The sequence below is a fragment of the Rhinolophus ferrumequinum genome, chromosome 23, assembly GCF_004115265.2.
Source record: "Rhinolophus ferrumequinum isolate MPI-CBG mRhiFer1 chromosome 23, mRhiFer1_v1.p, whole genome shotgun sequence".
In the NCBI taxonomy this organism is placed as follows: Eukaryota; Metazoa; Chordata; class Mammalia; order Chiroptera; family Rhinolophidae; genus Rhinolophus; species Rhinolophus ferrumequinum.
The window spans coordinates 36,720,026-36,740,905 of record NC_046306.1 but is presented as its reverse complement, the minus strand read 5'-3'; the positions used below and the strand labels follow the sequence as shown (position 1 = coordinate 36,740,905).

Below are 20,880 nucleotides of genomic sequence, written 5' to 3'. Positions count from 1 at the left end.
TCTGCCACCAGTGCATCATGCCTGCTAACATTGGCCAACACAAGTTGCACTACTAAGTCCAAAGTCCAGGGGCTATGAAGTCCACTCCATCCACCATGAAGTCATGGCATGACTAAGACTGTGCTACTGCTACTACAAGGGAGAGAAGAATTGGGACCAATAATTCAGTCTACCACAGATGTATTATGTCAGGGTTCGTAAGACTGTTGAAGATAAAATTCGGATAAAACTTGTAGGACTTCTCCCTAACAGAAATATTCAGTCATAGAAAAAACATATATCATAGGTCATTTAAACTTAGTTTACTTTGCTTTTTAATTCAGTCTTTGTTTGATATGCCCACGAAGGGCCTGATCACTGTCTGCCCCTGAAGCAGTTTATTCATTGGAAACTGTTCTCATTGTTAGACCATTCTTTCCGTAGTTTTCCTTATTGTGATCTCCATCTGCAGAGTCTGTCTATACATGGTACCCTTCTATAACAGACCAGAACACGTATGTTCCACAATCTGTATTATATCACAACCCTTCAAAGAGGACAGTTATCTCCCTTACGTCTTCTGATTTTTCTTCTTTACCTCCAGCACCCTTCGGTCTCTATGCTGTTTCTTACACAACAGTTTCCAAACCATCACCATCTAATTTCTTGTTATGGAGGAATTCTTATAATTTTGTAAAGCCTTCTTAATAAAGAATGGGACTGAATAATCCAGTTGGCAAGAAGCAAAGAAATTCATTGCAAATCAGTCCTTCTGCCTTTTATTTTTAATATCTGGTTAAAATGTTTTGTTACTGAAGATGTAGTGGATTATAGTAATAACAATCCCAAACACTGCTTGTATTGTGTTTTTCAGTGTACAATGTTCTTTCCTATGCATTGTTCCCTGGGAACCCACAGGGATCCCTGGGGATCCTCCCGGGATTGTGGAATTGTTATCATCAATCTCCATTTCATATTTGGAAATTTAACACAGAAAGGATCATTTGATTGACAATTGGAACTCAAACCCAGAACTTCTTATTCCAGAGCATACATTCTTTCCTCATTGTCAAGGTCATCTCCTAGTCACAAGTTATTTTTGAGATTAGGATATTTTTTAATTGAGTTTTTAAAATAGAAATGACTATGCTAGGAATGAATATTTGGAGGAATTATTACATTAATTATTTTCTGACTTGCAACTTTTGTCTTGAAATTTCTAGACATTAAAAATTATTTCTCTTTTTATAAGTTTTCCCCCCCAAGAATTGTCTTACAGGAAGTTTCTTTGCGGGGCAGCCGGATGGCTCAGGTGGTTAGAGTGCTGTGCTCCTAATACCGAGGTCACCAGTTTGATTCCCACGTGGGCCAGGGAGCTGTGCCCTCTGTAGCTAGATTGAGAACAACAGCTCGACCTGGAGCTGGGCTGCCATGGGCTACCATGAGCAAGTCAGCATCCGGCAGCCAGTGAGAGATGCCATGAGTTGCCGTGAGCGGCCGGGTGGTGGCAGGCGACCGACTGGCTCAGCTGGGTAGAGCACAATGCTCATAATACCAGCATGGGCCAGGGAGCTGTGTCCTCCACAACTAGACTGAGAACAACGGCTTGAGTAGGTGATGGAAGGGGGAAGGGAAAAAGAAAAAAAAAAGAATCTTTGCAATCCATTGTTTCCTTATATGAATTTCAGACTTTTTTTTCTTTTTCTTTTTTTCCCCCCTCTTCTCTGCATTTTTAACTCCTATAGACAAAAAGCCTGGGTAGTCATAGCATGAATATAGTACAATGATCTAGTATGCTCAGTGTTGTTCCTTTAGCTGGAAGGTTAAACAATATGCTCTACAGAAACCTGATAAAGAACACTACCACCACCCCTACCCCCACCCCCCCCCCCCACACACACACAGAGGCACACTTCCGTTTCTTCTAGGCCTTAGAATTCAACACATTTGGAACTAAAACTAGGGCTCAGCAAAAATCGGTCACTGAAGATAAGTGGTACTTTTCATGGTTAATTAAAGACTTTGTAGAACTAGAAGGGAGAACACATGGTTTTCCCTCCTGGTGGTCCCAAACTGTCTGTAGTCATGTTAGGCAATGAGAGCCACTTAGCAACTTGCCATGTGCTCAGTGAGTCACTCTAGACCCATTAGTCTTTTTATAATGTACCCATTTAGTGACGAGTTATCTGAAAATGATGATCATTAAAGGGACCAGTCTTTGGTGATCTAGAGACAAGTGGCAACATTTTTAACAGTTCCAAGTTGAAACAGTCATCAGATATCCAGTATCCCCAAACCTTGAAACAATGTTGATCAACTCAGATCTATATGGATGAAATACTTTATTCTGGTAAGAATCATGGATTGCAAACATTAGCCAAACCTCGTGGATTTACCCCAAGGCACTAGGGTAAATAAGATATTCCACAAGTACCTATGTCCAAGATGGTGTCGTTTTCTGGGTAATTTATCCATAAAGTTATATATTAAAATTAAAGATATACTCATTTGAAAACCCTTATTTCTGTTTCCTGATGTGACTGTTCTAAACTCACTTTGAAATGAGATAAGGTTAGTATTATTTCTTCGTGTCAAGCTGCTGTTAAGTCCTCACCTTGATAAGGATGGTCAGGGTGTACATGTAGCATGTGTGGCCACATGTCTTAGCAAAATCCAATTCAGTCGTATGTACTAAGCCTCTAGGAGAGCTTGGTATTAACATAAGTTCCCTTCTGGGCACAGGCAGACTTCACCTTCTGGAGATGAATACAAACATGGCTCTTTACCATGTTCATAATTTACACCTGCTCACACAAGTTACCTTTATTCCCTGTTTCTTATAACATGGCTCATATTTGAGATCCTTACCATCTCTGCCCCACACCCAGGTTTTCAAACTGCTGGGGCATAGTAGATCCTCGATACATAATACCTCTAATTAGAACTATCACTGTAATAAGTGTGGTTGAAAAAAGGAGGGATTCGAAATATGTGCTCTGCCGGGAACAGAGACAGGAAAATTCATAGTTTTGTTAAATCTGATAAAAACCGAGGTTTGCCCGTATTTCACAAGCTAAGCTCGGATGTTTGACTCTAGGAGATCAGACAACTGTCCTTAGGTCTGACCTTGTCACAATGAAAGCATACACTGAATTCAGCCATCTGGTATGTAATTAGAGCGTTTAGGGGAAACATTGATGACTCCCTGTTCCGTGCCCTCTGCACTGCTGACAATTATCTGAATGGATGTTAAAGCCACTTCCTATTAATGTCCTTTATCTGTCCCTTTTGACTGAGACAGTCTGAGTAAGGAGAGAAGATTAATTAATCTGAGAATTTAAAATGTAGTTTATGTTCCACCTGCTGCTTTTGGCTGAGGACCCAACTATGGTGTTTCCCCAACACCGTTGAAAAATAGAGTATTTGTTGACATAGGACATTATTTCATTAAAGCTATCAGTAAAACATTTTTTATCATATTTTAAAAGGTGATATTTGTATGTATAGAAATGCAATGCAAGTTACTAATTATGTGCTTTTCCTTGACCTTTTACTTCTAAATAGAGCCATTCCACGGTGCATTTAAAGTACCTTGTAATGTCCTACGTATTTAGTTGTGCCAGATCGGCTGTAAGACATGCTTCTGAACATACAGCCTTTCATGTTTCTTTACCAACTTATGATGTCATTAGCTTCCCTTCCAAGTCTAAGAATCTTTGCTACATGTAGAGAAACTGTGACTGATTGTAAAATTATTACATAGAAGTTTAAAAGCTCTCATAAATAATGGGATATAATATGTTATAACACATACTTGCCTAGTATAAAATTCAAGATATTCAAAATATAGCTATTTTTAAATAAAAAAATAAATTTAGGATATGGTTATATTAGTTTTCCTTCCTGCCCAACATAGTTTAGGAAACTGTCAGGAACCTTTCACACTGTATCCTGAGACGTCTATGTTTCTCATGAAATTGACTTCAAAAGTAATTTCTAAAATTTACATTTCAGCAGTGCTTTGATGGAAACACAGACTCTTTTGATTTTTCTTCTGTTTATCTGTTTATACTTATGCTCAAATGTCTTCAGATCCCTAGTTTATTTTTAAGTTATTTATGCAGTTTTTAATTTCTCTACCCTTAATATTTACTTTGAAATCTGTGAAATTGAAGTAAACTGTGGCCACCAATGATAGCAGCAGACTCTAACACTATTTCTAGTCCCCATCATGTAAGATAACGAAGAGAAATATCCTTTTTCTCAGCAAAGGATTCTGTTACACTTCACGGTCCAATCCTTGATTGAGGCAGTGGCTCTTGTATCCCATCTAGAACCATTTCTTGAGCTACACAGGCAGGTGCTGGTATGTAAAGGGCTGTCCTGGGTTTAGATGAGCTGCATAAATATGAGATCCAGTTCCTCCCAGATAACTGGTCCCGACTTACTTCATATACCTAATCAAGTTATCGAAGGCAAGGATTTTTTGAAAATCTTTAAGTGGTCTATGGGCCTGAGCTTCAAACAACTTTCTTTTTATTAGGGATTGTTTTCACAATTATACATTCTTAGTAATAGAGAACTTTCCAGTTTTAAAGGGCCTATATAGTAACCAGACCATCCGTTACAGTCTTATCTCAACTTGAAAGTTGACTTATAAAAAGAGAAATTTAAGGTAGCATTTGCTAACTTTCGAATGTATTCCATCTCCAGTGGAAAAACAAAATCTTTGTTCAAAGCTTAATGCAATTGAAAAAATCTAAAGGTCTTAGAAATTCCAGATATTTTGTAAAAGTTACTTTGTTTTTCCAGGACCTAGTCCTCTGCATGGCACATAGTTGGTGCTCAATAAAAGACATCACTTTGGTTGTATATTCTAGGGGTGCCTATAAGAAAGGCATTTAGAAAGTTAAAGTTAAGTCGCCATTGTTTGCTAAATACTTATTACGTAGGCAGTTTTGGCTGCAGTTCTCCCTCACTAAAATTCAGGACATTTAGAGACTAGTGTACAAGGCATGATAAAAATATACAGTGAATGTTTAAAGCAAATTGATTATAGTAGAAGACACATTGCCATTAATGCCCCTCAAAATACTCCCTTCGCTTCGAACACACGTATCCCATCATTCTTTCCTCTTTCTGAAGCAGTCTGGAAGTCCTCTTTCGTGAGTGTCTTTTGTTCTGCTGTCATGGCTGCTTCGATGTCCTGAATCGATTCCAAATGTTTACCTTTCATGGTCATTTTGACTTTGGGGAAGAGCCAGAAGTCACACAGTGCCAGATCTGGTGAATAAGATGGATGAGGACACACCATAATCCTTTTATTTAAGAGAAATTGCCATACCGGAAGTGATGTATGACATGGAGCTTTTCTGTTGTGATCACAAAATACGGTGAATGCTGCTGCTGAGTGCCATCCAACGGAAAGGTAGGAATCGTCAATATAGAAAGCAGTGTGTTGAACCCTAGTAACAGTGTGTGACAAGTTTCAGCTTGTTCGGTGCAGTCAGTCGGGTGTGAGCTATGGTTGAGAGAAGGTGTGTTTAAAAATGTGCCGTAAATCATCTTCTATCATGACAATGCTCCGCTTCTGGTATACGGCAATTTCTGTCAAATAAAAACATTACGGTGTGTCCTCATCCACCTTATTCTCTGGATCTGGCACCTTGCGACTTCTGGCTCTTCCCCAAAGTCAAAATGATTTAGGACATCAAAGCAGCCGTGACAGCACAGCTAAAGATACTCACAAAAGAGGACTTCCAGAGCTGATTCAGAAAGTGGCAAGAACAATAGGATAAGTGTGTGAAGCAAGGGGAAGTATTTTGAGGAGGATTAATGGGAATGTGTCTTTTACTGTAATCAGCTTTTTCATTTAAACAGTCACCGTATTGTTTGATCACACCTCATATGTATTTGTAGTTCTTCTCACTCAATGCCTCCATCACAACTTTCCAGTCCCCCTGTAATTACCAGTTTACTCATACTATAAGTCCCACAAGGTGATAAACTGCCTCATTCACAGTCAGGTGCCTGCCATGTAGTTGGGATTTGGTAAATATGCCCATTTCCATAGACACAAGAAAACTTGGGTGCACAGGGGATGGGTGACTGTTACTCAGAGTGTTACAAGTCCTCCAGCTGGGATTTGATTCAGTCTTCAAAGTGAACAGCACATGGACTACCATGTCCATTTTCTGTGATTGCTTCAGGGAAGCTGATAACGGTAGAGTTTCAATACCAAGTATGTTACCCTTGTTGATATTGTCATCCACACCTTTTTGAGAACCCATAATACCCATAGTAATACATTGTTCCTTGTTGACTGAAGGAAAAAGATTTGTTTTCTTTCTTCCTTCCTTTTCCTCATTCTCACATCTTAGGAAAGAGCCTTACCAAATCAGCTGTGGTGTTACAGTGTGTTACAGTGTGCTCCCAACCCCGAGCCCACACACACGCCACAAGTTGATTTCCCAAGTGATTGTGTCAGATTTTGAAAAGAGACTAGGTTCCTACTTGAAAACTGTAGTTATTAAGCATGACATATAAGGTTTCAGAGCTTAGGCAGCAGAGCAGGTAAACCATGACATTTGTAGGTCAAAGACATTTCCTAACATTAAATGTGTTCTTTGAAAAATAAAACCACTAAATTATTTCTCTGCCTTTTCACTTTTAAATAGAAAAACATACTCCATGTTTCAGAAAATGTGTACATTTAAAGTAATTTAGAAATATACTGTCAGTGAATTGAAAGGTCTTTGGCCATGGGCATGTTGAGAAACTTGCTTTTTAAGAATTTCCACTATGATTTTTGACATCAGGCAAAGCTAAATAGGGGCAGCATTGTGATAAAATTAATGGTTCTTGTTTTGGGTGGCCAGCCACACAAGGAAAGATTAAGGTGGTATAAAAGCTTTTGGAAATGTCACATCATGCCAAAATGTTTGTACTGTCAGCTAGATAAAAGCAGTAATCTGAGACAAACCATACGCCTCTGGATCATCCAGAAATCTGAGCTCAGTTTTCTCTCTCTCTCTCTCTCTCTGTCTCTCTCTCTGTCTCTCTCTCTCTCTCTGTCTCTCTCTCTCTCTCTCTCTCACACACACACACACACACACACACACACACAGCAGCTGGGTTGAACCCTTTATGTCCAATCTGGCTGAAGAGCCAAGGATCTAGGACCCCTTTCTGCCTGAGAGAAATGGAGCGTTATTGCCCACTGTTTTCTTCTTTGTCAAATAGTGCGTTTCACTGCATAATCATGGAGTTCCCATCTTAAATTCTGTTTATGTCGAAGTGTTCATTAACTCAGTTTATCTCTGATGGATAAAATTATTTTAAAATTTCACTGTAGCAGTATGGCATAGTGATGCCGTAGTTGGACTCTGTGTTAGCCTGAATTCGAATCCTGACTCTACCACTTACATCTGTCAAGTTACCTAAAGTCTGTCTTGGGCATCTCATTTAATAAAACAGGGTTAGCAAAGCTTAATACCTCACAAGGGATTGTGAGGAGTGAATGCAACAATGCATATAAACTATTAAGTGAAGTTTTTGGTATATAATAAGTATTCAATAAATGCAATTGTAATTGTGGTTATGATTATTTTATTATTGCTACTGCTTCAAAAATATACTTTCTTATGTTTTCTAAAGCGCCAGGTTAGTGCAAATGATAAGGTTGTTCAGAGATTTCTTTACATTCACACTCAACAGAACTCATTTTGAAGATTTATTTTTTTCATAATGCCTCTTGCTCAAACCCCTCTGGTTTCCCACCATCCAGACCATTAATATTTGTCAGAGCCAAGTTCATTATTAATCAAATGGAGCCTAAAGAATATACCTGGGATTTGTTTTAATTGTGGTTTAAAGAGTTTTCCACACTACACTGGCTTATAAAAATGCCTAGAATTTAAAAATGAAGTAAGCTTGAATAAAATCTCCAGCTTTTGGAGCTTTATGTACAGCAATCTGATAGTCTGTGGAGAAAAAACAAGTCAGATGATAAAGACTTTTCAGAAAGGAATCTGGTTTAGACCGATTTCTTTGAAAGTCGGAATGTATAATCTGTCCCTTTCTTCACTTGTTCTTATAAATTGGAAGGAACTTCAAAGCGAAACAACATTTTGAAGTGCTTTTGCCCTAACTTCTGGGAATGGTATACCTAAAGAAATAGTCTTTTGTTATGAGAGAGATTTAGCATTTCTCTTTCAAAGGAAACCATCATTTTTCTAAATAAACTCTACTGGTTTGATGCTCTTTTCTCTACCTGAAACACATTTTCTCCTGCCTGCCCAAGCAAGGTATTTGCAATTGAGTGATCTTGGTTCTCTTTGTTCTCCCCTTCTGATGTGCCTTTGATAGAGGATGGTTTCTCGTTCTTTGGGAGCAAATCCAGATGACCTGAAGGACCCAATTAAAATTAGTATTCCACGCTATGTTCTCTGTGGGCAAGGAAAGGACGAGCACTTCGAGTTTGAGGTCAAGGTAAGTGTCCCTTCTTTACTCTTCTTGAGGAATAGATTCTATGCAGTACTTTCTTTGTCTTTTTTGTAAAAAGAGAAGAAGCTACATGTGAATATCTTGTTTTGTAAGGTATTGGTCACTCCCTTCTTTAAACCAGTATGTAAAAATCTTGACTGGAGCACATGGAGGGAAGTTATCCATAGAAAGTAGTGGTGGGTGTGGAGCCAGGCACACGTGGAAGTTATCACTCACCACCCCCACAAATCATGACCAGCCATCCCAGGTGGCCCAGGATTTTCCTGAATTCAGTGTTGAAATTTCCATATACTGGGAAACCCAGTAGTCCCAGGTAAACCAGGACAGTTGGTCACCCTACCCATGGGCTTAGGTTCAATTTACTTACCTATGAAAATGGGAATAATAATATTTATGTCACAGGGATATCAGTGCATATAAAGTGCTGAGTCTAGTGTCTGGTATGTGATAATTAATTATAGTTATTGCTGTTTTTATTGTTGTTTCTATTATTGCTAATCAGGAAGTGTTCCTAATCTGTTTTAGGCGTTATTTGATTTATACAGCTTTTCAGGAAGAGTGATGCCTGTTTCCTTACATCACACTTTCTGAAATAATGACTTCATCTTCTTCCTAATTTATTCGCATTGACTCATAACACTTCATTAAATATTGTTGACCACTGGCCTCTCCTCAAAGAATTAATGACTAATTATACTTCTTCATTTTTGAGGATGGACGAGGTTATTGATGTAATGACGTCCACCAAAGTCACCAGTATATGGCTGCGTGAGGGTGCCCTCAGGGGTGGTCTTGGTCACATAAACACCAGACTAGGAATCTGGATGTTGAGATATTTAGGCTCTGATTCTGCAGCAGTTTGCTGAGTCACTTTTATCCATGAGGCAACTGAGGCTCAGTTGCCTCATAGATAAAATTAGGAAATTGGATAGTACCTGTGGTTTCCACATTTCTTCTTAGCTGAGAGCCGTTTGTTCAAAAAATATCTTGTGAGCAAGAACACTGTAGAAAACATAAACAAGGAGCTGCTGTTTTGGGAGGCAGAGGGGAGAGAGCCTGACGCTAGTCCTCCTCACTCCCTGTCCACCCCCGCCCCCCATTCCTCTCTTCAGGCATGCATGTTCTTTCTGTCTCCCTGGAGAAACAGTGCAAATAACTAATGTTATACTCTGTCCTTGATCCAGTACTTTCCACTGCCTGTAACATAATGCCTTATTCCTGCTCAGTTCCTTTTCTCAGCCACTAGAAATTGTGTGTGTGTGTGTGTGTGTGTGTGTGTGTGTGTGTGTGTGTGTATCATTCCCTTTGTAAATACATGTAATGGCATATGCATACATAAAAATAATTTCTGAAAGTGTGTTTGTATTATTTCCTTATTTTTAATTAGAGAATAAATACTGACTTTCACCACTTCAGAATATGAATCCTCCAAAACATAGAGCTCACAGCACTAGAGGACATGCAGTGATTTTAGTGTGCGCATAGATTTATTTTAATAGATAAATGTGTTAATAAAACATAAGTTTAAATCAATTTCATGCATAAAACTAAGACATGGATAACAAAGATATATATTTTTTTAAAGTTGGGTTGGTTTAGTATAATTTCATTTGCATGTCAAATCTAAAAACAAAAAACAAAAAACAAAAAAACCCTGCCTCACAGATACAAAGAACAGATCGGTGGCTGTCTGAGGGACTGAAGGGTTGGGGGCCAGAAGAAAGGGTGAGATAGGTAAAGAGAATAAAAAGTTAGAAGCTTCCAGTTATAAAATAAATATGTCCTGGGGATGTAATGTGGTGACTATAGTTAATAATACTGTATTCCATATTTGAAAGTTGATAAGAAAGTTAATATTAAAACTTCTCATCACCAGAAAAATATTTTTGTATGTTTACTAAACTTATTGTGATTATGATTTTGCAATATATACAAATATTTAATCATTAGGTTGATTAAATGAAACTAATATAATGTATGTCGATTATATCTTAAAAAGGAAAAAGAAAGAAAAATTGAGTTGATTTAAATAAAAATTGCAAGCAAATAATAAATAGTCCAGGTTATATGCAAATCTGGCCAAAATAGTGAAGATGCTACTGTAAAGGCAAGTTAGAAAAACCAAATGCAGAAAAATCGTATGAGGCCTTTCAGAATTTAGGCTTTCAAAATATATAAAATCCAAAGAGTTTGCTTTCTTTGAACTTATCAGAATGAAGTTCTCAAAGCACATCATTGTTCTGCTTCCTTTTTGTGCTTATCCCAGGTGCTGTAATCATTAGCACCAGAAATGGCCCATTAGCATTTGTCGGGAGAATTCCTAGTTCACCTTGTAGAAAGGGTCCCTGATGCATTCACAGGTAAGTGTGCTGAGGGCCTCCACTCTTGTGGGGATACCCAGTCACAGAAGCATCAGGGCCAGGAACTAGAAACAAACATGACATGAATATACTCTCCCTCCCCTGAATAAAATTAACAAAAATGGCCAAGCTCCAGCAAAGGCCTAGCAGTTGGAATAGTGCTGTCCTGTCTGGTCTCCTCCAGGTAACCTGAATTAGTAAGGCAACCTCACTGTACCTCATCTGTAAAATGGGGACAATGAAACTGGCCCAGTTAGGTTGGTTATGAGGAGTGCATGAGCTTAGGTATGTAAAGTGCTTAGAACAGTGCCTACCACATACTAAGTACTGGGTGTTTGTTATTAAAAATAAATGAATGAATTTTAAAAAGTTGTGGGGAGAGTTGTGAGATTTTACCTTTAGAATCCCCTTAGTGACTTTCAATGTTCAATTGTGCCTTTTTTTTCTTTTTCTTTTTTTTCTTTTTTTTTTTTTTATGATTCATTCTTCCTGAACATTCTGAATTAAAATTAAGTATGTCAAACTTTTCCATCCATCATTTGAGTATTTCCTGCAGAGGCAGTGTTTTCTAGAACAAATAATCACATTTAGGAAATAGTTTGGCTACTACTAAATTCTCCTGGTGAGCCAGTGGCTTTAAGAAGGCTAAGATAAAAAGGTATTAATTTCAAAACAGTCTGTTCTGTTTTATTTTAGATCTTTGAAGGAAAATCTGATCTTAATGTATATATTTTATATTATTGCACTTTCTACTTCAGAAAAATCTCTGCTGCTTCTCCTTAAAAAAATCAATCTTTGTTTTCCATCCTTTTCTTATGATGGCCTTAATAGTCTTCTAGGCCCTGAATGAACTTAGCAAGGCCTTGTGCCCTCTGACCAGTAGGGAAGGGTCCTAGACCTAGAATAGACCCCTGGAATAGACCCCTGTTGACTGTGTAACTTGCTGGTGGTCACAACCAGTTCATTCATGGGCTGCGCTGACTCACAAACACACAGGGCCCACTGGGTATACGTCTCCAGTAGCTGAGTTAGCTGGCCACAGAGAGCCTGGGAAGAGATAGCACATGGAGGTATGGCTGCCCTGAGTTCCCTTCCTTTTAGCTTCTCCCTCACCCTTCCTGGTTCCTCTGTCCCCTGCCCTTTTCTGCCTACCCTTCCTTAGACAGAAATCCTCAGTTATTGAAATCATTCCTTCTTCCTGGCCATTTTCATTTTAATCACCAATCTGGTAGCTCCAGTGGTCTGTTCAGTGCAGAATGAAGTAGTGGTGAGACTTGTTAAAGGAAGTTCAAGGTAGGGTTCAAAGAGTGAATTTGTAGGGAGGAAGGGAGACAACAGTGGTTCTCATATATTCGTCTTCTGATCCTTGATGGGTCCTGAGGAGGTTTCCATCACTAGGCTTTAAAAATGAGAAAAATAGAGCTTTTTATTAAACTAAAATATATTTAATTCAAGTGGACTGTCTTTTATATTATTGTTACTTTGGGAATTAAAAACAACTTTCTTTTATGAAATATCTGTTTTTGTTTTTTGGTCACATTTAATTTATTTAATCAACTCTATTGAGGCATAGTTTATATACAGTGAAATGCACATATTTTTAAGTGTAGTTTGGTGAGTTTTGACATACGTATATGCCCATGTAACCAGTGAAGACTTAGAGCTTTCCAGTCTTCCCAGAAGTTTCTTTTGCCCCTTTATAGTCAGTGCCCATGCCCAGCCTTTAGGTGAGCACTGATGTGCTTTTTATAAGGACAGGTTGGTTGTGTCTGTTCCGCGTGCCATGTAACTGGGATCAGGCAGCGTTTTTCTCTTTCGTGTCTGGTCACTTCTGTTTAACATAATGTTTTGGAAATTCATCCATGTAGTTGAATATGACAGTATTTTATTTTTTTTATTGCTGAATAGAATTCTATTGTATGGATATATCACAATTTGTGGATTTGTGTTTGTTTTAATGTCTTTATTTGACAATACAGAAAGTTGTCATCTCCATGTTGCACCCCTGCCCTCTTTATTTTACTGGTCCTTGAAGGGTACATTCCTGCGATCCCCCGGGCTAAGGCATCAGTTCCCATTGTCCTTGCAGTTACGCCTTCCAGCGGGTCCCAATAGCACCTCCTTCTGGGACTCTGTCCACATTTACATCAAGAGATGTAGATCCTAAGATATCTTTCTTCTTTATGGCTGCATAATACTCCATTGTATAAATGGACCACAGTTTCTTAATCCAGTTGTCTAACGATGGGCACCTCAGGGATGATGTAGATGCCTGATCACTGCACTGTACACCTGAAGCTGAACAATAATGAACGTCAACTACAATTTTATACATATATGTATATGTATATGTATAAGTTACAAGAAGCGGAGTACAGCATTAGGAATAGAGACAGTGGAAATGTAATGGCTGTGTGCGATGTCAGAGAGATAGTGGATGGGGGGAGGGGAGTTGTCTCTGTGTGAGGGATATAAATAATAAATGTCTAACTTGCATTGTTTTGTGCACCTGAAACTAATAAAAAAAATGTTATTAAAAAAAAAAGAGATGTATATCCTGCCGATTGATGTCAGAGGCAGGCAGAGAAACTGAGCGTGTTCTGGCTACTCTCTGTGCTGAATATTGTTGAATGTCACCTGCTGGTCAGCAGAACGTACCTGTAAAACATGTGCTTGCATGAAGCAGCAGGTAATACGAGTAACTGAATTGCAGCAGTCATTTTAAAACTCCTGCTTCAAATGCTTTTCAATGATTGATATGTGAAATCAATTGCATTGCATTATACTTGCGATTTTCAGTTAGCTAGAACCAGAGTGGATGGAATTTAATTTTTAAATTACATTTCAGCATGATACAAAACACCAGTCTAGGAAATCTATGGTTAAGACTAATAAGAGAGGCTGTTATATTCTTGTTGTAGAAATAAGCTGATGTTTCCAGCATTGTTTTAAATTCCCTGCCTTTTAATTTACATATTAACATGGTCATATAAAGAAACAAGCCAACACTGGTATACATTTTTAATATTTTTTTCCTTGAGAGTTTTTTCCTGTTAAAAGTGAAAGTAATGTTTCAAGATTGTCTTCCTGGCTCCTTCCTACAGTGGTGACATCTGCCATAGTGCCCCTCCCCCGTCCTCCATCCCATCACCTGGTTATTCCTTTCACAGCAGGTGTCACAGCCCACAGGCAGGCACACTGTTTTCTTTTTTCAGTCACTGCCCTGTTTATTGCTGGTCTTCTCCTGTAGATGTATGAAGGGCTCCGCCTCATCAGTCTCTGGAGCACTGAGTCCGCAGCCCTCACCCAGGCCTGACTGGTAATGGTCATCCAGTAGATTACTCAGTATTGTGACCCACACGAGCCCTGCCACAAGGTGTTCTCACTGGACATAATTCCAGGAATTATGTGACCGTGTGTTCTTTGTAAACAGCTCCCCCCAGACCCCCGCCCTGGGCTCCCCATGCTCTGTCTGTGCTGATGGATTCAGTTATTGATTAGCCCTCTTGCCCCTTGTCTGGTTCTCTAGTTGTCCAGTGACAGTGTGGGCAAACCAAGCTTCTTGACTGTGTCTGAGTCCAAGAAAGCTGATGTTTCCTACCTCCCTGCCACTCTCCCACCTTCCCCACCCTGCCTCCAGTATACCGGAGGCACACACACACACAGACACATACACACCCCGGCATGCGTGCAGCCTCCAGCACCTACAGAATAGTTTAATTTTGTTCTGGCTTATCTGTAGAGAGGGATAAACATCTGGCCACTGTCTACCCCCTAGGCATTTTCCTGAGCCCTGGGCATGCTCAAACCCCTTGCTCATGGGAACACGTGTTATGGTGTTGTCTCCTTTAAGGAGCTTTCTAGCACCCTAGTTACACTCCCCTCACACTGTTTAGGAAAAGAAAAGGTCCCTGCCTTACCTCACGTGGTTGTAGGAAGTCAGCCCTCTTGTCCAGAATCATTTTGGTCCGGGGATATACACTCTACCTCACATACACAACATCTAAAATGCAACCTGTCCTAATTTTAACTGTCTGATTTTTTGTTGAAGGTACCATGGTAATAGTCTCCTTCTTTTGCTCCCAAATGCCACCTTGTTCTGCTCTAACTCCCCGTCAGTGCCCTGAAAACAAGGAGAAAAGCAGAGAAAACAAAGATAAGGAATGATAGCAAGAAAGTGTAATCTCAAGAAAGTATAACCACAAACTTGTAGACCACCCGCAAATAATTCCTGAGTCTCCGAGGCAGTGGTGGTCATTTTCTTTTCAGTCATTTGAGCCCTCCCTTTTAACTTGAGGGTAGCCCTAGTGCTGGGGGGAATGCCAAGCGCTCTCAGGTCTGCTTGGTCCTTCCTAGACAGAGGAGACATGCAGGTGAGACGTGGTCAATTGCAAAACTTCAAACTATGGTATCTTCCTTTTACCACTAACAGACCACATGACGGACTGTGGTTCTAGGACTGGTGGCACATATTCACTTAAGACAGCAGGAGCGAACTGGTGGTGAGTCATGTATATTTTTATGTGGTCTGAACAGATGTTTAAAATTTTGAATAAGTTGTCAACATTTAAAACTTGGGAAATCTGACATGGAAATCAAGATTTTCCAAGTTTCTGAAAAATGTCAGATAACTTGGGAATCCTGGGCTGATGTCCCCCCAGAGCAGCCAGCATCCTTTGGGGTGATGCCCGTGCCTCTGCTTTTCCACAGACCTCAGAGCTGCCTGTCCTGGAGAAAGTCACCTGATAGAGGGTAGCCTCTAGGTTCACATAGTCTGACTGCACTGTACATAAAGGCTCTGATCACAGTTTATTAAATCAGTTGAAACATGCACAGAGAAGCCTGGGGAGGGAAGAGCAAGTGGACACTGTGCCTACCTGACCCCAGGGTCACACCATGTTCACCTCTGCTGCCTCAGCCTTTCCATGCGTGTTTACCGGAACCGGAGTTTTGAGCAAGGGGCCTTGGCAGAGGCAGGGTGCCCAGAGTAACACATGCTTGCCCCATGGGAGCCTGGCTGGCCTGTGGCCTGCTAATAGCCCTGGGTTTCATGTGCATTTCTTGGGTAGAGCACACATGGAGCCAGCACGGAACCAGGCCATTTGTCACCAAGGGTGGTCAGTTCAGGACTGACATAGCTGTTGGCCCAGAGAGGGCGTGATCATGACTTAACGCTTTCTATATCTAAGTAACATTCTTGTCTGTTCTGTCATATTTATTCACTGTATGTTTGTCATCTTATAAATTATAGGTCTATATTTAGCACGTCTTATGAATTCTGTTGAGTCTCACAAGCTACTTGCTTACTTGTTGTCTGTTCTGACACATTCTGTGAGATTTGCCTGTATTGCATAAGCTTCCAGCTTACTTACTGGTTGTATTCAGTCCTTCTTCTGAGCTTCATCTGTCCTCTGTAGCAGGATTGAATGTGCTCAAATAGTACGCAGACTCCTGCTATGCTCCCTGTTATCTTGCAGTCACGGGGCCTCTTACATTTTCGTTCCTGACTGATGCCGGGAGGCGACTGAGTTTGCAGTCTCTTTCTAAGGGAGGACACTAACATCTGTCAAGCACCTTTTCCATCCTCCCAGGCACTTTGCCAGACATTTCCACAAGTGCAGCAGAATGGGGGTTTTACTTGCATTTACTGAATTAGGGAATTATGAGTGACTTGCCCAAGGCCACACAGTTAGTAAATAGATCCAGGCACCAAATGTCTGTGTCAAATCTGTCTTCTGAGCCATGCTGGTTCTCTCCCTTGCTCATTTTAGTGTACCCCGTAAATATTGCTGATTTCTGCACTCGTTAGAAATTGAGGCAGTATTTTAGTATTGTCCTAAACAGGGTGACCATTTCCAAATCCTTGCCTGTTCTCAAAATTTGCTGTTATTTTTGTGTGTGTTTTAACTTCTTATCTGGAATTCTGGCCAAGTTGCAGGCATTTTGTAAACTGGAGCTATTGCTAAGGCTTTGACAAACCTGGAGAATTTGATGGTGGATAGACCTGCCAGGAAGCACGAAGAAAATTTGCACTTTGGGAGTAGAAACAATCACATTTACAGTCAGAGAAATTTCTCTTTATTTGGCAGAACAGAAATAAGAGCCATTCCAGTCTATTAGATAAACTATGCACATATTCATCTTTTAGAAATACTCCCAACTTGATAGAATATAAATGTTCAGAAGGATTTGTGTGCTGGCATCTGAATCTCTGCTTATTAGTAACTTGATAGATTGTCTCCCTGCATGTGAATTAGCGTAGCTGAGACAAATGGAGTATTGCTTATGCCATGGTCCATCTAGATTCAAATATGCAGTTTGTGTATTATTCTTAAACATAAATAACAAGTGAAAGAAATAACACTGGGACCTGAAGAATCATATTTTATCCTAAGTTTTGTTTTTAAGCACCCCTCCCATCTCTTTGAGAATTTTATCTTTCACTGAAAAAAATAGGAACAAACATTCTTCCTTGCCCTGTTTTCACACAAAGCAACTAATCTTTTATATTGCTTTTACTTGGGCAGTTGTGTTTATCTTCACAACGCAATTGCTGCACATGTGAGAAATGATGGAGAAGAAATGAGATTAAGTCACCAGGCAAGAAGAAAAGCATTCATTACCTTGTGGTCATATCTTGAATTTCCATTTCAAATTTTTGTTCTCTATAAAAATATATTACTGTTGTCTCTTAATTTCGGAATTTGGGGAGTTTTTCATCTCTTCCTAGAACACACTAATTTTAAAATAAATCACAAATGGTTTAAACTTCCCTTTTTGCAGTTGCTGCCTGCGGATCCCCTTGAGTTTCACTAGAATATAATAAAAGGCCTTTCTTTAGGAACGTGACCACTGCCAAGAGTTACCATTTATTGACTCTGCTAGTTGCTTTATATTTTTAGGTTCATCTACAGGTTATGTATCATGAGTCCATTTTACAGATGAAAAAAACTGAGTCCTGGAGGAGTTGCATAATTTAGCCAAAGTCACAGAGCTAATTAGTGACTGCTGAAGTCAGGATCTAGGTCTGTCTTATTCCAGAGCTTTTTATTATGCCGTTCTCCAGTGATGACTTGTAGAGAGTTTGCATTCCGTGCTTTGCCTCTGAATATCAGGATAATTTGAAGAAAAATTGCTTAGGCTGTTATTCTTGCAATTTTTCCATAATTTTAAAGTAGAATAATTCCCCCCATTCTTCACTTGCTTCACAGAGGTGTTAGGGGAAGGGAGAAATACTTCACAGTAATGATCTTGGATTTGAAAGGCATCCATTTTTTTCAGAATCTTAGGGTCTTTGTACATTCTTCAAATTGCTATATGAAATAAGTATGGTAAAATAAACAGTATTACTGATGTAAATGATGTTGGATCTGCCGGCAGTTTCTGGGTTTAGGCCAGGATCATGTCTTGTGAAGCCGAAGAATGGACACACAGGTCAGGGAGAGGCAAGGAATTGTAAAGGAAGATAGTTTATTAGAAGCAGGAGAAGAGGTTTGCAGCTCCTGAGTGGGTGGGGGTACCTAAAACTCGGAAGCCCAGTGACTGAGGCAGAAGCTCTTACTTTTATACCTTCCCTTGCCTGTTTGGGGAAGGGGACTGGCACCTTCTAATGGCATTTGTCTATCAGGTTTGTCCTGTTTGCCCACCCTAAAGGGGTTAACGAAATAACCCACTCCTATCTATCACATCTGTTCCTTTTTCTGGCCAGAAGGGACTTGAGATAATTTATTAACCTCAAGGCTTATTCTCATGTCTTTGTCCTGGAGTGAAGGAGACATTCCAGAACCTGGAGTTTCAGGATATGGCTGCTTTTTGTTTATTCCACAAGGGACCTCCCTGTCTACCTAGCAACATACTAACTAACCTGTCTCATTACTCCTACTACAAAAGTGCTAAAATTGAAGCATCAATAAGTCATTATTGTAGTTAACTGTAGAAGGCTGACATTTGGGTCAGCTAGAAAGCCCTATTTGGTTTTGTATCACTTCATATATTAGGTTGGTTCAAAAGTAATTGTGGTTTGAAAGGTTAAAAATAATTGCAAAAACCGCAATTACTTTTGCACCGACCTAATAGTTTTGTAGAGTATGATGTAACTTGGTAGTCAACCATTAGACTCCTTTCTTCATGGCACACCAGATTCAGAAGCCAACGACTCTAAGGCACTCTCTGTACTTGTTGGTGATGAGCTACACAGAGGGATGTCTGGGGAGTTTCCTGAATAGTAAGGCTGAATGATCTTATATCTGCTTGGGTCTCCTACTTTCAGGAATGTTCATTCTCCAAACTCCATATGCCTCCCATCCCTGACCGGGGCAGATCTGGCATTGGGACTTTGACTCCTTTCTCCTTGCACACTGCACTGGCTTCAATACCAGGCTCCTCTTGTTGGGCCCAGTTTCTTACCTCAGGTGCCATCAAGATGGAATTTGTGGAGTGAGTTAGAGCTGTTGCTTCATGGAGCCCACTACAGTGGAGGAGGGAAGCCTGCTTGGTTCAGGATCTCCTTACGCATTTTGTGGACATGATTCAAGTGGCAGCTACTTGCCTCCAAGACTCCTGGATGGTCACTGACACAGTCTCTTTTCCTTTGTGACCATTTAGCTACAGACTACTTCTTTGGAATCCCCAGAAAGAAAGGTATATAATCTTTCCTGAATTTTCCCTAGGAGAACCAGAGAAGGAGGTACATTTCACATCTCATAGCAAATAACTGAAAAAACCCCGTTAGACAGCTAGGTTCTTCCCAAATCACTGGCTTTCCACTCCTCCTTCTTAGATATCCTTTGGGAGCTCCAATTGCTAAGTGGAGGGATTGAACTCCAGCTCATGTCCTTGGTTTTTATTCTCCAGCTTGCTTACCTGAAGGACCAGCACATTTCTTCAGTATTTATCCAGAGAAAGTGAAAACACTAACTCAAAAAAATATGCATAAATGCACCCTTTGTTTATCATGGTATTATTTAGAATGGCCAAGATATGGAAGCAATCGGTGTCCATTGATAGACGAATGGATAAAGAAGAGGTGGTACATATATACAATGGAATATTATTCAGCCATAAAAAAGAATGGAATCTTGCCATTTGTGACAGCATGGATGGACCTAGAGGGTATTATGCTGAGTAAAATACGTTGGACAGAGAAAGACAAATGCTGTATGATTTTATTTTATTTTATGTGGAATCTACAACACAAAACAAATGAGCAAACAAAACAGAAATAGACTTATAGATACAGAAAACAAACTGATGGTGCCCAGAGAGGAGGAGAATGGGGATAGGCAAAAAAAGTGAAGGCGATTAAGAAGTACAAACTTGTAGTTCTAAAATAAGTCACAGGGATGTAGTGTATAGCATAGGCAAAATGCTCAATAATATCATAATAACTGATAGTTACTAGACTTTTCATGATCACTTCGTAAGGTATATAAATGTCAAATCACTATGGCGTACACTTGAAACTAATATAATATTGTATATGAACTATAATTTAAAATTAATTATAAAAAACAGCTAAGGATCATGACACTTAGAAACAAAAGGCTCTTAAGTCAATAGGACCCACCCTCCACAGGCAATTTAGAGACCACCTTTTGTTTCTTGCTGTGTTTTTTAAGAGCCTCACAACCTGCACTCATTCTTACCCCAAATTGTTTATCACAGTATTTCTTCTAAATCAATAGACTCCTCTCTCCAAAAGGAATTTGGTAAATGATGTTTTTTCTTTTTTTATTTTATAATTGTTTACTCTTCCCCCTAATGCCTAAGCTCTAAAAACTTTAAATAGTCAATGGTAAGTCAGGAAAGGACTAAAATGCAGGTCACTCTATTGCCCACATTTCACAATAGAAAGGGAATTGGAAAATACAGTAGAAAAATATTTATTGAAATGAGACTTTGGGCTCCACTGTCTCCATTGTTCATTTATTATTTAACAAATATTTATTTGGTGCCTATAATATATTTTTAAAAAAACGTACTAGAGGTATGAAGATATTGAGGGACAGAAAAGATGAATAAGCAGTTCATGTATTCA

At 39.4% G+C, this 20,880-nt stretch overlaps 1 protein-coding gene across 4 annotated transcripts in view; it reads left to right on the top strand.

Annotated features, from left to right (window-relative positions):
- Positions 1 to 20,880, top strand: part of KIF16B (kinesin family member 16B) — a 289,212-nt gene that overhangs the window by 199,896 nt on the left and 68,436 nt on the right. For all 4 annotated transcript variants that reach the window (XM_033094524.1, XM_033094521.1, XM_033094522.1 and 1 more), the window contains one exon: positions 8,347 to 8,469. In XM_033094524.1, coding sequence (XP_032950415.1) covers positions 8,347 to 8,469 — 123 coding nt within the window. The remainder of the gene's footprint in view (positions 1 to 8,346; positions 8,470 to 20,880) is intronic.